Source organism: Mus pahari, chromosome 4 (assembly GCF_900095145.1).
Source record: "Mus pahari chromosome 4, PAHARI_EIJ_v1.1, whole genome shotgun sequence".
NCBI classification, from domain to species: Eukaryota; Metazoa; Chordata; class Mammalia; order Rodentia; family Muridae; genus Mus; species Mus pahari.
The window spans coordinates 9644671-9661291 of record NC_034593.1 but is presented as its reverse complement, the minus strand read 5'-3'; the positions used below and the strand labels follow the sequence as shown (position 1 = coordinate 9661291).

At 35.5% G+C, this 16621-nt stretch overlaps 1 protein-coding gene and 1 pseudogene across 9 annotated transcripts in view; both read right to left on the bottom strand.

Moving 5' to 3' along the window:
• The window catches only part of LOC110320115, a 9364-nt pseudogene extending 8255 nt beyond the window's left edge, over positions 1 to 1109 (bottom strand).
• The window catches only part of Ralyl (RALY RNA binding protein like), a 683608-nt gene that overhangs the window by 99490 nt on the left and 567497 nt on the right, over positions 1 to 16621 (bottom strand). For all 9 annotated transcript variants that reach the window (XM_029537405.1, XM_021196091.2, XM_021196090.2 and 6 more), the window contains one exon: positions 10992 to 11024. In XM_029537405.1, coding sequence (XP_029393265.1) covers positions 10992 to 11024 — 33 coding nt within the window. The remainder of the gene's footprint in view (positions 1 to 10991; positions 11025 to 16621) is intronic.

Below are 16621 nucleotides of genomic sequence, written 5' to 3'. Positions count from 1 at the left end.
GGCCCGAGGCCTCGTAAATAAAGTACCTCATGTGATTTACAGCAAGGTGTGTAAAAGGTGTATTCTGAATTTTCTGGGGACCCAAGAGAGTTCCGGACCAGAGGGAGTTCCTCCTTTCGGGGTCTTACAGTGTAACATTTCAGTGTGACTTCACTTAGCAAAGCAGTTCAATATTTTCAGTTCCTGTTCCAGAAACTTAAATAAACTTTTATTAAATTTAAATGCTTTTCTAAAAAGTTTTAATTCTAAGTTTTCCTATTTTCTCTATTTGGTAATATTTTAATAATGTTTTAAAAATGTAGATATTATATACCTTCCCATTTCTAGTGTTACTAACTTTAGATTTTATTTTCAATATTTTTTCACTTTTGTTTTTAAATTACACTACATCATCTACTAATATAGAGTTTTGACTTTCTGTATTTAGAAATATTCTTAGTACTGGATGATTTTGGTTATTTTTGGTTTGTTTGTTTGTTTTGCTTGTTGGTCATATTTTCTAGTAAGGCAATAAAACCCTGGTTGTGAATGCTGGCGCTCATGATCATGCATGTGTGTGATGTGGGTAGAAAGGTGTCAGGGAAACAAGAGGTTAGGCAGAAGGGAAGGACAAGTGAAAAATGTTAGAATACAGTCAACGCTTTCCAATTTACTTTCTATGGCCATTTTTCAGCCATTTTTTTTATTCAGTATATCCTGTGACTTCTGTTTGACCTTAAAATTGACTCCATTGTCTCACTTTGAAACAGAGTACTGCCTGGCTTCCTGTCAATTGCAGTTTCACAACTCTTTATTAGCTCTCTTTCAGGACTTACCCTATTGAATTATAAGGCATAGATGAGGTTCTAAAGATTCTAATAAGAAAAGCTTTATGAAATTAGCATATGAAATGAACAAGTGAGCAAATAGGAAAGCTTGAGAGGGACCCTGGGCAGAGGCATCCCAGGGTGTCTGCAGGTGACTTGTGTCTCATTATAATAATAGAACATGAATCTTTGGGTAAAGATGCTAAAGAGACATGTAATAAGTAATCTGTGTTAAAACACATGAAATACATGTATACATGTAATATAAAAACCTGCATTACCGAAATGAGGCAAAAGTCTCATGCTCCGCAAATAATCTTAACACATACATGTATGTCCCATGAAACTCTCTCACTGCTCTGGCTTCTCCCTCCTTTGGCCATGCTTTTGGGGTTTTGTTAGTTTGTTAATTTTACCAAAAAACAAAAAACAGAAAAATGAAAAACAAAAACAAACTGATTTCTGCTAAACTGTGTCTATGGAGGTTTTTGATCAATATAACTTCAAGGGATTTTATCATTGATAAATGTTATTTGTGTATAACCATACTGATATTCTGGAATTAAGATTAAGGTCCTGTCAAAGATATTCAATTAGAATGTAAAGAAGTGCTTGTTGTGGCAGAGTTCAGATTTTACAAAACATATCATTGAAATGCCATAAGTTCTTGGTGGGTATGACAGTCTGCCTATAATACTAGCCTCAGAATGTCAACGTCTAGTGAGTTGGGGGTCCAACTGAGGGTCACATTAATCAGGACACAGGGAGTGCGCAGCAATGGTGTGCCATTGTATCCTTTATTAAATATTCCAGTATCTTTTATAGTCAAGCTTCTATAAAAAATTCTCATAGCTTCTAATTCTCTATAGCTTCTGCTTCCCTGGCAATAGCTTCTCTTGGTTCAAAGTGATCCAAACCTCCTTACAGACTGAGAAATCTGTCTGCAGTCCAACTCTTTGATGTGTTGTCTCTTATAATTATAAACAAAGTTACTTTCTCATGAAAAAATGATCATGAAGGCCACTTCCTCAGCATGCAGTTTACTGGGCAGAACACCAGGATTCTCTGCTGAGAAAGTTTGCCTTCTCAGAGTCTCAGTATGCTGAGAGTTATAGAAATCCTTATAGCACCTTGCAGCCAGCAGGCTGGGAGCATTCACCTCATGCCATTTATCTATGTCGGAAGACCAGAGTCAAAGGATCACTAGATCAATCTGGCCAGCAACTCTAGCTGAAGTGGTGAATTGACCTTACCTTAGTATATAAAACTGAGAAGCAACAGTGTATGGTCTGTGTATCAACCTCAACCTTTACATTTATACAGGCTCATGTGCTTGGGACACCCACACACATTTTGTACTCACAAAAGAATGAAATGGCATCGGAATGACCACTTTTATTTTCACACTCTAGTTTGTCCTTTTGAGATTTATGTGTTTAGTAATTTTTGACTATTTTCAAAAATAATATGAACCACAGAAAAAACATAGCAGATTCTTATCTAAATATGTTTTACCATCATTCTTCTAACATTATTAACATACATTTTGCAACTTGGAGGAAAAGCGCCACGTTTAGCAGGAAACAATTCCTTCTCCTGGCTTGGTGTCAGCAGTTTCTATTGTCACCACATAATGTTTTCAAACACTTAGTGCCTATCAAACAATAATTTGATGTTCTTAGCTGTTCCTTACAGAAAGGCTAGCAGGACTATCACATCTTTTTTCTCAAGCTTTAAAGCCCATGCTGACAGCTTGAAACAGAAACGGGGATGGTTGCTTTCTTTTATGAAACACCCCCTTATCTGTGTCTTGTAGGTCTTCCTTTAGCAGCTGGAGTACTTAGCCTGCCTCCAACCTCCAGAGACTGATGTGGACAATCCAGTCTCAAGATTTATGGGTTTCCTTTAAATTGCTTCTTTAGAATGGCTCATGTTTAAAAGGCCTTTCAAGGTTTTAGTATCTAAGTGAGCTATAACACACTTCATTGGAATATTCTAGCATGCATGATATGATAATTTAGTCAGCATGTGAAAGAAATGTGCTATCAGGTGTTTCATCTTTAAGATTCTTCTCATTGATGCTGAGGGGAAGTTGTAGACAAGAGTTGTCCACTTGTGCATTAACTGAAGTATGCTATTAATTTCAGAGTAGAAATAGCCTGTAGCCTCTAATGACATGTTTTGAATGAGATATAATAATAATTTCATACCCCTCAGAAAGGAGGTTCCTATGGATGTGTAACCTTCTATTTGAATATCTACCTTAGAGAGAACTTGCAGAAGAACAGTGGATATATGTTCTCCCCAAGACACCCTGTGCATGTGCGTGCACTAAGAAGTTCTGAGGCACAAGTGATCCCTCGCTTTGGCTAATATTTGGCAGCCATTGATTATACTGGATTGGCTAATTTGTTCTGCAGAATTCAGTAGAAATTTAATTCAATCAAAAGGTATGTCTGCACTTTGAAAATGTCGTTAATAATACTGAAAAGTCCATGTCTTGAGATTGATGAAATAAAGATCAGTCAATTATTTTTGTGTGAAGTAAGCAAAATTATCACTTAGAAATGAGACTTTAACATTTTAAAACAATTTTATAGTGAAAATAATCTGTGACTCAAAATGCCTCAAAGAACAGTCAATACCTTCCACTTTGTGAGTGTTTTTCTGAATGATTAACAGGATCACTTAGACATTTAGGATGATTCAATGAATATAGGGATCAGAAGACTGCGTAGAGATCTTGAAGTTACCTGCTCCTTCACAGAAGCCCCCAGGATAGGCTGCATATCCTGCAGCTGCAGATCTGAGTCTTCTTAAATATCACCATATCTCAGCACCTCAGTGTTACAACAGCAATAGCAAGGACAGGCATTTTATGTACATAAGAACCAGCAATTACTAGCACCAAGACAAAAGGACAACTGACCTTGGCGTCTCTATGAACTGAGTGCTGCTTCAGTTGCTGAGAAAGAATTTGTGTAATCAGCAAGGATTCTGCTGGATATTTGATTATATGTGTATTCTATGTTGTTCACAAAGCAGGAGGAAGATTATCTTTTCAAATGAGGTTTACTAGTTTTCTTTCCTTTAATCTGAATTGAAGGTAGGTAAATGAATAAAATCCTCCTTTTTCTCTATGTCAGGACCAGGAATGGGAGTGGGCGGGTTGGGGAGCAGGGGGAGGGGGAGGGAGTAGGGGATTTTCAGAGGGGAAACTAGGAAAAGGGATAGCATTTGAAATGTAAATAAAGAGAATGTGTAATAAAAAAGAAAATAATCCTTTTTTTTCTCCCAGTGAGTGAATGAATGTTCTTAGAAAATATGTGGAAATAAGATTTTATTTTTCAAAGGGACTAATTTCTTCATGTATTACTTCTACATACAAAATAAAAATATATTAATTTTTATACATGATTTCTGTCTTTATTAATACTACCTTTTCCAATATGGCCTACAGTTTAAAAAGCTCATGGTTAGGTTTTGGTAGGTAAGCTTATAGGAAGAACATAGCTAGACTATAAGCTCATAGGAAGAACATTGCTAGACAATAAGCTCATAGGAAGAACATTGCTAGACTATAAGCTCATAGGAAGAACATTGCTAGACAATAAGCTCATAGGAAGAACATTGCTAGACTATAAGCTCATGGGAAGAACATTGCTAGACTATAAGCTCATAGGAAGAACATTGCTAGACTATCAGTTCAATTTGTTGTACATGGAAAACAGAAAATAAAGCAGCCCAGAACCAAATCAATTCACAACCCAAGAAAAGTGCTGGTAGCAATAGACAATGTTTATAAATTCATCAATATCTTAAAGCCTTGATTGTTTAAATTTTGATTTGATAACTTATTGACTCTTCTCAAGAGTAAGATCTTATACATTTTAAATATGCCTCCCATTTTCTTATGTAAGAGAATTTCACTTCAATAAATTGTGAATTGATTTATAATTATAGGGTACAATGTACCCTCAGGCCTCTACAGTCTTTAAAGGACTTCCCATAAGCTGTACCCTTTTAAAGTTATTATCTAGGAAAGACTGCTACCAAATATAGTTCAGAAGGTAAGACATTATTTGGCCAATGTTATTTATTTTTTGTTTGTTTGTTTTGTTTTTTTGTTTGTTTTTGTTTTTTGAGATAGGGTTTCTCTGTATAGCCCTGGTTGTCTTGAAACTCATGCTGTAGACCAGGTTGGCCTCAAACTCAGAAATCTGCCTGCCTCTGCCTTCCAAGTGCTGGGATTAAAGGTGTGTGCCACCTCTGCCAGGCTTGGCCATTGTTTTTTAGGTTTACAATTTTGACAATATTTTATCATAGACAGAAACATAGCATATCACACACTTGCTGATTTGGTGGGTTGAGTGGATTTAGTTATTGAATAGATTCTCTCTCTATCTCAGATGAATAACAATCTCATCTCACTTATTACGAGGGAGACGTTTCCTGTGATACACATCAATACAGATTCTCAAAGTGAAAAGAATAGATAATGACATTTGGGTTAATGTGACACTTTATTATTTGAATAAATTAGGCAGTATTGGAAATGTTGGTAATACTGTTTTGAAATATCATCAGCTATAAAGCAGTACATTGCTGCTTCTTTTACAGAAAGAACTTAAATAAATCTGTTTAATGATCCCATACATTTTCCTCTCTGCATGTAACTATTTTCCTTTCTGCTATAATCTGCAATTATTTCATTTTCCCTGAGGAGAATATTTCACCAACGAAATAAAAGCCATTTCACTGACAATCAGCTTCTCTGTATTCTACAATATTTTTTATTTGTAGAGTCTGAGGAAGATTCTTTAGGATGACTCCACTGTGTTTTATTACTGAAGAGTAATGAGTTTCTATAACTTAAAAAAAATGGGTCCTGGGGCCCATGTTTTCAAGACGCTTCTGTCACAATATGCACACATGATTGATTACCCAATTTATTGGTAATATTTTATATGCCATCATGGTGCAGTTTAAATGATTTTGACAAGTAGAGAAGAGTGTCATTGACAGGTGCAGAAATAAATGATCGGTTTAAGCTTTCAAATGTTTTTTACAGCATTTCACTGAGTGACAGGTTGATAAATTAAAATTACGGTTGGAGCACCAGGCCTGAAAGCACAAGTGCATTAGATGACACAAATAACACTGCGGAAACTTTGTGTCCTCTCTAGAGAAGTAGCCTGGAGGGCCTGGGAATGAGCGAAGCCAGTGCTATTGCTAAAGAAATCATTAATTCTGTGGTAGTGCTGTTCGAGTCTATAAAACAACAAAAATGGGCTTTTTAAAGGAGAGGATTATTGGTTTTATCTCTTATTCTGTTTTCCTTCGAGATGTATAGAAAATTACAATCACACTATAAAAAGAAAAGCAATGAGTTGCCCAGCAGTGATTCAAGATGTTTAAAGCTTACAGAGGATACCTTAATGACCCTCTCTCAGTATCTGTTGTGCAGCCAGATCATACTTACTTAGACTGTTACAGTGCCTGATACAGGGTAACCAAGAAAGAAATTAATTACCACTTGACTTCTTACTTATTCTTATGTTCTCATGATTGCATCACTGTTACATCATTTGCTTTTGTTATACATATTTTCAAGCCCTGTCCAAAGTAGTGTAGTTAGCTCTAAGTGGTCCTATGACAACCTGCTTTAATTAAACCAAGAAGGTAAGCCTGTGACTGTGCAGAACACCATGAGTCCAATACTGTATTGGATGAACTGTTTACTCATTTGGTATAATTTTTACTAATCTTTGGCTTCATCTCTCTTTTTGTGAACCTGTCAAGCATGCTCATATGTGCTGGACTTGGCACAACTTCTCTCTGCTTCTACCTATTCAACATTTTCTTCAGGAATGCCATTCTCAACACAAATGTATTAAAGCTTATCTGATCTTAAACATGAACATAGCTTCCATCTGTGTCTTGAAAGGTTTCCTACTACTCTGGTCAATAATTTAAAGTTTTAAATTCCAAAATTGATAAAACTAGTTAAATTTGAAATAATTAGCAGACATTTGTGCAATTCTATTTTACATTATGCTGAACTTTGGTAAAAACTGGAAGTCAGCATAGTTTCCTATTGTCCATGTTTGGATTACAAAGGGTTTAATATGACACTCCATACTATACGTAAACCTGATAGATTTTTTCCCGAAATTATCTTTATCTCTTTATGCAATCATTGGTTTTCCTTCACTGCAACCCACAGAGACCTTATCCACACTATGAACTGTCAATGAAAAACTCTATGCTGAATTAATTCTTGGTTGAACTTCTCTTCCCATAATTTACTCTCATTTCTGACCCCTGTTATATTTAGATACTTGAATTTTATCACTTAGAATATCTATGATTTAGTGAAACTTGACTCCAGTAATAATTGATAATTTTATAAAATACTAGTAGAAATTGGTATTTAATTCCTGTTTACTATGTGCCAAATATTGTTATGAGCATGTGAGGTAGATATTACTGGTCATAATCACATGAGTTATAGAATACCATAGTATGAAATAGATTTACATAAGGGTTTCACCAGTTTTCTAAGTTACCTGTCAAGAAAAGCCAAGATGGTACACAGATCAAGAACATCAGTTCACAGAGTTTGGACTCTTAACATGCTGCATTAGTATTATTTATTGTTAGTATTTATTTTGTAGTTATTTTAATTGTTATTTATATCATTAGTAGTATTTATTAGTAGTATTATTACTATTTATTATTAATATATTATTGTTATCATGTTGTATAACACCTATAGTCTAAGGCTGCCTATAAATCTTGGAATAATAAAACAATTCTTGTACTCAGTAAGAGTTTCAAGGTTTACCTGAGTTCTTACAATGCAGGACTGCCTATTTGCAAGGAGCACCATTTAATGAAACCTAGATACTAGCTAGCTTCTTGTGATAAGTTTTGGGTGTAGAGTGAGTTCTCCAATCACAATGTCGTTTGGCTCTGCTGTTTATACTTAGTAAAACAGCTCTCATACATCTTACGGGAGTCAGAGGTCCAGGTATGACACATACAGCTTATGATATAAAAGGGATAGATATATAAATTCTTGTATTTTTATCTTTGATGCATTCTTGCAAGTTTCACAACCCAACCTGGGAGATACTGCTATAATTTATACTGGATATATCTTTGTAACTTTTAAGTTGCTCAGGGCTTTAGAAGTTATTCTAACACAGTGAGATAAGCATAGAAAACTTTCCTAATCTAATGATAATCTTGAAAATAAAATTACTCATGGAAAAACCCATCAGTTGGAAGCTTAATATACTGTCTCATACTTGAACTCTTTTAGGAATGTCCACTTCATTCTGGAAGGTAGAAGAAAATAATTCAAATGAACAATTTTCTTTCCTCTACTGCTTGCACTTTAAAAGAGGCTAAGGATCTACAACTGCCAACAATCACGTTGCCTGCACCTGCACCTGAGGGAAATGCATGGATCTTCTTGAAAGACCATTCTCTCCCTACCTTGTGAACCTCACACTTCAGATGCCAAGAGAGATCTTTTGCTCTCATCTTCATATTTAGTTAAAAGAAGGTGGGAAAAAATTTAAAGTCAAGACTGCTTAAGTAAATTTTGTCTTAGACTGGGGGACAATCACTTTGTTCTTACTGATCTAAAAGCAAACTTGATTCTTGTTTCCTCTAGTTCCTTTTTCATAATTACTATTTATTTAATGTCTTATAAAGAGAAGTATTTGAAAGCCAAGTTTAATTAATTTTTCTAAAATTTAATATTCCAAAGATGATTAAAAATTAGTCATTTAACCTTGTAAAGAGAGAGATGAGCAATAATAATAAAGTTTTATTTAAAGAAATATTTACAGATACTTAGTGTTATAAATTTATATAATTTATGCATCTTATGTGAGTGTATATATGCATATGTTTTTCTTTTATATGTTTGGGTTACTACATGTGACTCAAAGAACGGTTAAACACACACACATATCTATTTATCTATCTATCTATCTATCTATCTATCTATCTATCTATCTATCTATCTATCTATATTGTTATTCACTTTGCTATTGCAATGATACCTGATTATATTTTAGAGAACTCATCATATATCCTGAAGAACTTTAAGATAAGCTGACATTTGTGAACCATTCCCATGTGCCCAAAATACTATTAAGTGTTTAATCCAATTATCTTGTGTAACCTCCAGTTTGCATATGGGAAACTGACACATGAGAGTTTAAGAAATGATCTAAATGAATGTACTTAGCAGGAGACTAAGAAAGCCAAGGATCCTTTTGTGAACACATATTGATAAATGTTTTTATAAATTGATAAATGTTGGACTAAATATGCAATATTTGGAATGGTTTTTGGCTAACATAATTTACCTGGATTTTATTAAAAGCAAATTAAATATATATGGGGCAAATTCAATATTGCATACTCATGTGTCAACTAATTTATCAACTCTAGACCTGTATTTATTTGTTTAATTTGTGACTATGCATTAATTAACAAATCTGAATATGTTTTTATGGACTTGTCTGTTGGGTTTCCAAGTACCTTGTGTTCAGGATATTCATGATAATCTGAATCAGGAGAGACATACATGTACACTTTAGTACAATAGTATTTAAAATAATTATCTTGTAGAGAAATTGAGATATTTATCTATAAATAAAAATATCAAACAGATGAAACTTTTAACTTTTGGGACCTATGCAGAAAAGAGAAAGACAAAATTCATGCTATGCCAATATTCTCATTGGAGCATTTGCTGAGTTATGCAATGTTCTTATTATGGGGAATTTATTCTCCTTGGAGAACTATTGAGCACTAAATTCTTTGTAACCTTAAAACAAAGATTACTTAGGATCGCCATGTTAAAGAAAGGTGTACAATAGAAATGGATACATCTGAGAGTAATGAGAACTGAAAAGGCTGTAAAGAAATATTATTAAGTGAGGCATGAAGCAAAGCTATTTCCACACTCGTGATTGGAGGGCAGACATGTGTTCCTTCCAGTAAGACTGCTTTGTAGTTAGAGATTTTTAACAATGAGAATGATGATCAAAGCAGAACACCAGTATTCTGCAATGACTGTTTTTTATCATCAGACCAACTTCATCTTTCATTTTACATGAAATTCTCCAATAAAATTCACCTACTCCATTTTTTTCACCTTCCCAATCATTTTGATTTTCAAGGGTGAAAGACTCACTGAAAAGCTTTGATGAGTGGAATAGCATTGGGAACCAGGTTGTTCAGTGGATAGTAGGAATACTCTACAACAATGAACAAAGTGATTTTTTTTTTTTAAAGTTGATCTGAGTATTTCACAGTCTATTCCCGTCACAGGTATCTGATAGCTAAGCATGAGAACAGTGGCTGCAGCATGTGCCATTTCTCTAAATCAATTATAACAAGGCAGTAGTTTTCTACTTTTTAATACATCCACCATAATGCTGAACACGTTAAGCTCCTTCATAGAATATTTGCGTATATTAGCAAGTAATTATTTAACACACTAGAAAAGATACAATATGGCTTATTCTTAATTCTTACAGCCTAGGAATATTATATGTTTCTGATTACCAACATTATATTATTATTGGGACAGGCAGCATCACTAACACAATGCCTCACCAGAGGCAAGAAATACCTTTGCTTGATCTAGCTTAGGTCTTCTGTTAGTCACACAGAAGCTGTGAGTGTGAGAGATTTAGAGGAATAGGGTACAGTAAAGAAAAGAAAGCACAGTATATAGGGGTTATGAAGAATATATAGAGAATGTCAGACGGGGAAGGAAAATACTGAGTAAAATATATTTGAAGGAATATGCAAAATAGGTAGACTAGGAATGGCAAATCTGTGGCTTCAAGGAATTCCCAATATCAGTGTGAGCCTCTCCTTTACTGGATGAAAAGAAGATTATTCAGCATAACTTGGACAACTTTATAGAAAACTGAGGGCTCCATATGGATCAGTTAGCTGAATGCACGAAGTCAGAAAACAGCGTTAGGAGTACTTTAGTAAAACGTTTATTAAACAAAGGTAGGGTTTTCTTTCAGGAAGTGAGGCTATTGTTTTAAGTATGATGCTAGATGACTAAGAAATATCATTTATAAAATCCAGTTTGATTTAAATGTAAATATTCTTTTTAAAAATACTTAGATGTAGACTTACCCAACAGACAGGAATGGCTCCTTTGATTCAAGCCTGTAAAATATAAAAATGTTATTTTCATACAATGATTTACTACACACCCAAACATTGATTTTATATGCATATGGTAAAATATTATACTTCCTTTGATGGAAATATGTTTTATAACTTTAAAATCATGCATATATATATATATATATATATATATATATATATATATACACACACACACACACATACATATACATGCTCATATTCTAGTTAGATTGGGCAGCTAAATAAAGTACAAGTCTCAGTCTGGGAATGCAACTTTTAATGACATTATCTCAGTGAAAGTAAGAGTCAAATTTTTAGGTGTACTCTGTATCCAGTTAGTTTATAATGGCAATTCATCCCTAGAAAGTTTTAATGTATCTACTTTTAGTTGTAATACTAGACCAGTCTATAGTAAATTTGGTTGGATATTATCTCAGTACTCTATTTACAGAGGAATTCTTCTTTGTAGTGAGAAAGGAGAGGGGATGCCATATTCAATCAAGGTGACACCTTGTGAGAAGTGGTGATGTCTCACCACAGATTAGGCTTCTCCCCCAACCCCCAAAGCATGGTGTTTCCTGTACCTCCAAGAGAACACATCTCCCAAGGATGCTTAGTTGCGACATCTCCAGAAGTCTACTTTAAAGGCCTCTGCAGCTCATTCTTGTCATCAAGAAATAGTACAGACGCATTTTAAGCTAATTTTCTAATTTCCCACATCTCCCATTCTTTATAAAATGTCAGTTTTTAGGTACTTCTGAATTAACACTCAAGAAGATTTGAGGCACATATGTATTTTTTTTATTAGATATTGTATGTATTTACATTTCAAATGTTATCCCCCTTCCCATTTTCCCCCACACAAGCCCCCTATCCCCACCTTTCTCCGCTGCTTCTTTTTTTTTCAAAAGCATATTTTAATTTTTTGAATTTTAATTCAAGTACAAGTCAGCTAGTTAACATAAACAGAACATAAATGCACATAATTTGCAGCCATGTACAAAAAAAACCGCAACAATAGCAACACTCACATGAATGGGNAAAGCTCATCTGCCCTTTTAAAGCTGACTACACTGTGAGTGATTGGTATAATTTAATTCACATCCACTGGGGTACATTCAGAAGGCTTAGCATAACTGATCAGAACTAGTCCTTTAGTTTCTAAANTGGACAGCATAAAAATCCAGGTGCAATTAAGGAAAAACAAAGTTATAGGGAGAAGGTTATGTGAGGGGCAGAAAGCACTCTCCATTTTATACAGTGAAGATCTGTCCTCCTCCTTACCCAGATGCATGGATCTTCTTAGGAATGTTGGAAGTCACAGTAAAGGAGGATAGTGAGCTGTGCATCAGCCCCATGGGGTCCCCACCACACGGGCAGATAGGACACAAGGGCATGTGAGCTGAGAAATAGGAAGAAAAGTNCTCAGAGAAAGGGGGAGACTGAGCTCTGCCACTTAAGTTCTTCAAACTGAAATGATTATTTCAGGGATTTTAAGAAGCCAAACATGTTCAGACTTTGGTGAATAAACATCTATTCTTCTAGACACCCCAAGTTGTGCTCACCCTAACGAGGCCACCACAAGCGGACGTCCAGGTTTATGAGACAAAGGACCAGGCTGTGTGACCTAACAATGCTGTCATGGTATCAGAATCACAAGCTAGCTCGAACCCCTCTGAGTCGGGATGGTTCTACCCAGTTGTACAATGAGAACTAGAACAGGGTCCGTGAGCGTGGAGGGGGCAAGCCTGTAACTCTGGTACTTATAGGCAAAGGCAGGGGAAGCAGGAGTCAAGGTCATCTTGGGCAACAAGAGCCCAAAAATAAAACAAACAAAAGCTGAAGAAAAAGCCAACCCAGGAAACTTAAAGCACTGTATGGTATCCCACTACAGCTTGGCAATTCACTATCTGGATTATCTAAATTTCAAGCATTTGAGCCACAGCAGTTGCTGCTGTGTGATGGGGTTGCTTCTAGTAGCTATTGCTCTAGCCTGAGTTTCTAGTTCAGTTTTTTGAGAAGACTGCAACAAAAGTATACAACAAGGTCCACCCTAGCTCTTTAAGACATTAAAAAAAGATTATCTAATTGAAAACAAGTTTTTAAAAAATCCAGTGCTCTGAGTATGCACTTAAAAAAAACATTACAATTAGAATCTTCAAAGAAATACCTCATAGACAAACTATATAAGACATATATGATTTCCGTTTTTTTTTTTTTTGTATTATCTCTGTCATGAAGTAAACTATGGTAGACAAGGCTCATCTCCGCTGCTTCTATGAAGATGCTCCCCGTCCCACCCATCCACTCCCACCTCACTGCCCTGGCATTCCCTCACACTGGGAAATTGAGCCTTCACAGGACCAAGGGCCTCTTCTCCCACTGATGCCCCACAAGGCCATCCTCTGCTACATATGCAGATGGAGCCATGGGACCCTCCATGTGTACTCTTTGGTTGGTGATTTTGTCCCTGGGAGCTCAGGGTGGTTGGTTGGTTGTTGATGTTGTTCTTGTGGGGTTGCAAACCCCTTCAGCTCCCTCAGCCCTTTCACTCCTCCATCTGGATCCCTGTGCTCAGTGCAATGGTTGGCTGCGAGCACTGACATCGGTATTTGCCAGGCTCTGGCAGAGCCTCTCAGGAGACAGCTATATCAGGATCTATCCAACATACAGACACCAAACCCAGACGCTATTGCAGATGCCAAGAAGTGCTTGCTGACAGGTATGTATTTTTATTATAAATTTCTTATACAGTTATGGGCTAAATTAGGCCAATAGTGAAATATTTTAAGTAAATACTGGAATTTCATGTTTAAATTCATGGAAACCAGAGGACAGATGTTCCTTCTCATGAGCCAGCCACTTCATTTTTTCATTTTTTTAGACAATTTCCATAATTTGCAGAGAATAAATGAGCAAAATTTATAGGCTGGCAGGTCCTAAGCACTGAGATTACAAGTGTGCTACTAGGCCTGACTGTTAGTATTGGCTTGAAGGCATGAACTTGCGTTCTCAGTTGCAAGGTGAGCATTTCACTGGCTGGACTGTCTTCCCCATTCCTACAAATACTCAATATAGAAATCAGAAGTGACAGGAAACTTGATTATTCACTGAATAACTGTCATTTGTATATATTCAGGTTGGTAACAGAAATAAATTACTACATGAGAATTCAACAGACCATGTTAGTAGTTTGCTTCCATTCTCTTTTGTATGCACCAAAACATGACCTGTTAGAAATAAACCTCAGTGCTTTGTGGACAGAACCCTAATGAACTGACACAGAGGATGGTGTCACAGCACGGAGGAGGATGTGAAAGAGGCCTAGGAATTCCCCTATACAGTCGCCAAGAAACAAACAGGTTCAAACACCAGTGGTTGTTACGGGCTTAGACATCTGTACTTCTAGTCTTTTTCTTTTGTGAATATTAGGTATTCTTATTTACACCTTTAGGTAAACTAATGAGTTTCTTTTATTTGTTTGTTTGTGTTTTGTACATTTGTGTTATTGATAATCCAACAGACACAGAGGGGAATTGTGAAAATTAATAACACAGAAGATGTTTCCTTAATTAGACCATCTAATAACACTGAGAAGCAAAGAACATATGGGCACTAATTGGATGGATTATTCAATTTTAGCCCAATGACGTCAGACTTTGGTGTAAGTGTACAATCTGCCTGTGAGGTGAGATCCTTCAGAATCTATGCCAACACTTAAGAACTTCATTGACCTGCATTGCTTAAGAATGTCATAGATAACCCAAATAAAAACAAGGCTCCCAGTGTGCATTTACTTGCCAGTATCCAAAAGCTAAGTTCAAAATGTGTTTCAAATCAGGATTATTGATTAAATGTTCTTAATGTTTTTCTGAAAATTCCAGATATACAGCTGTTTCACTGGGACACGCAGGGATGTGTGTTATTTTGCTGCCCCTCACTGTTACTGTTTTTGGTCTGATTATGTAGCTCATTTTCCTTGCTCTTTCTATTTTACTCATTTAACTATTCTCCTGGAATTGCTACTACTAATTATCAAATTGACAGAGTGAAGCCTCATCCTAGAGGTAAATCACTGGATATGAGATTGTGATGAGTTTGGAGAACACAACGTAAAATCAGACATTAGTGTTCAATGGGTTGGGGTCTTAGACTAAATAAAAGGAATTTTAACTGAACATTAGTGTGTTTCACTGTGTGTTTCCTGAGTTCTCATGACAAGTTACCTGCCATGAGGGACTATATCCTCAAACTGTGAACTCTTTTCTGAAAGTGCTATTGACTATTTGTCACAGCAACAAGAAATACAATGAATATCACCATCAAAAGTTTCATGAAAGCTTTCAGGGAGGAAGTCAGACTTTTAAAAATGATATCAGATTGAGAGTTTTGATGGTTTATTTTACTTGAGGTTGTTGTCAACTTTAGTCTAAAGCTACTCACAATGAAATGTTATATTTTATAAATTCTATTTTTAGTCATAAACTAAGAATTCTGTTATGCTTTTAGATGGTAAAAATTCTAAGAGAAAGTATTTTTTTGGTCTGGTGAAATTAATATATGATGTCAAATTCAACATCTTTAGAAAGAGCTCCTGGGAACGCAGCCATGGGTGTTTGACTTGCATACTGTTCAAAGATTGTGCAACAGCAACATATTGGAAAGTTGGAGCAGATATGCTGTGTCCACAATCTTGTAGTATTTGCTACATGTCTTTTATATAAAAAAAAATCATTACCCATTCTATACAATCATTTTTCCTGAAGGAAATAGAAACCTTTTCAGAAATAGACATGGTAGTTTTAACATAAAGCAAAATTTCTTCCTTATTTAGAAAATCATAGCAATTTGAATTACTTCTCTGTTTCTGAATTTCAGCTTCTGTTTTAGTGGCAATTTCTTCCAAGATACCACTTTCATATCACCATTTTTCTTGATAATTTTCATAGCACTGGATGATGATAGAACCTTTCAGTGCCTCCCCAATGTGCACATGACCCATCCTAGATGTTCATCGTCCTTCTTAATCCATTTCTTACTCAACAATTCACTAAAGAATAATGGTCTACTTGCAGCCCAGATACTCACATTTCAGGTTTTCTTTGGTGCCTTTCATGGTCTAGTTCTATAGTAAAATGCCATTTATGATCTCTCCCCTTATGGATGATGTGTAAAGTTTATCTCAATCTAACTTCTTTTCCCATGTTAATCTCTGGGTTTCCAATACTCATAGTTCTTACTGGGACACAGTCATAGGACAACTTTAATTTATTAAAAGTAAACTTGGAGCTACATTAAGCTTGGAAAAATACTAATGTGCATCTCAGCTGAGAAAAGAAACTGGTAGTAGTTTAATTCATATCTTTCTGTGGACCCTGGTTAAATATGATCTGTATAACAAATAGGAAAGATATTATTGCCAATTAGACATCCTAATCCATAGATTCTAATACTCCTGAGCATCTACTTGGTGAAGCAGAACAGAACCTCATGAAAATAAGTTGTCATTGGGTATCATAGCACATCTTCTATGTGAAGACACTACACAGAACAATGTCACAACAGCTCATTTTGAATGATTCTCTGCTTTGGTACCAGTTATGGGTCATCATAAA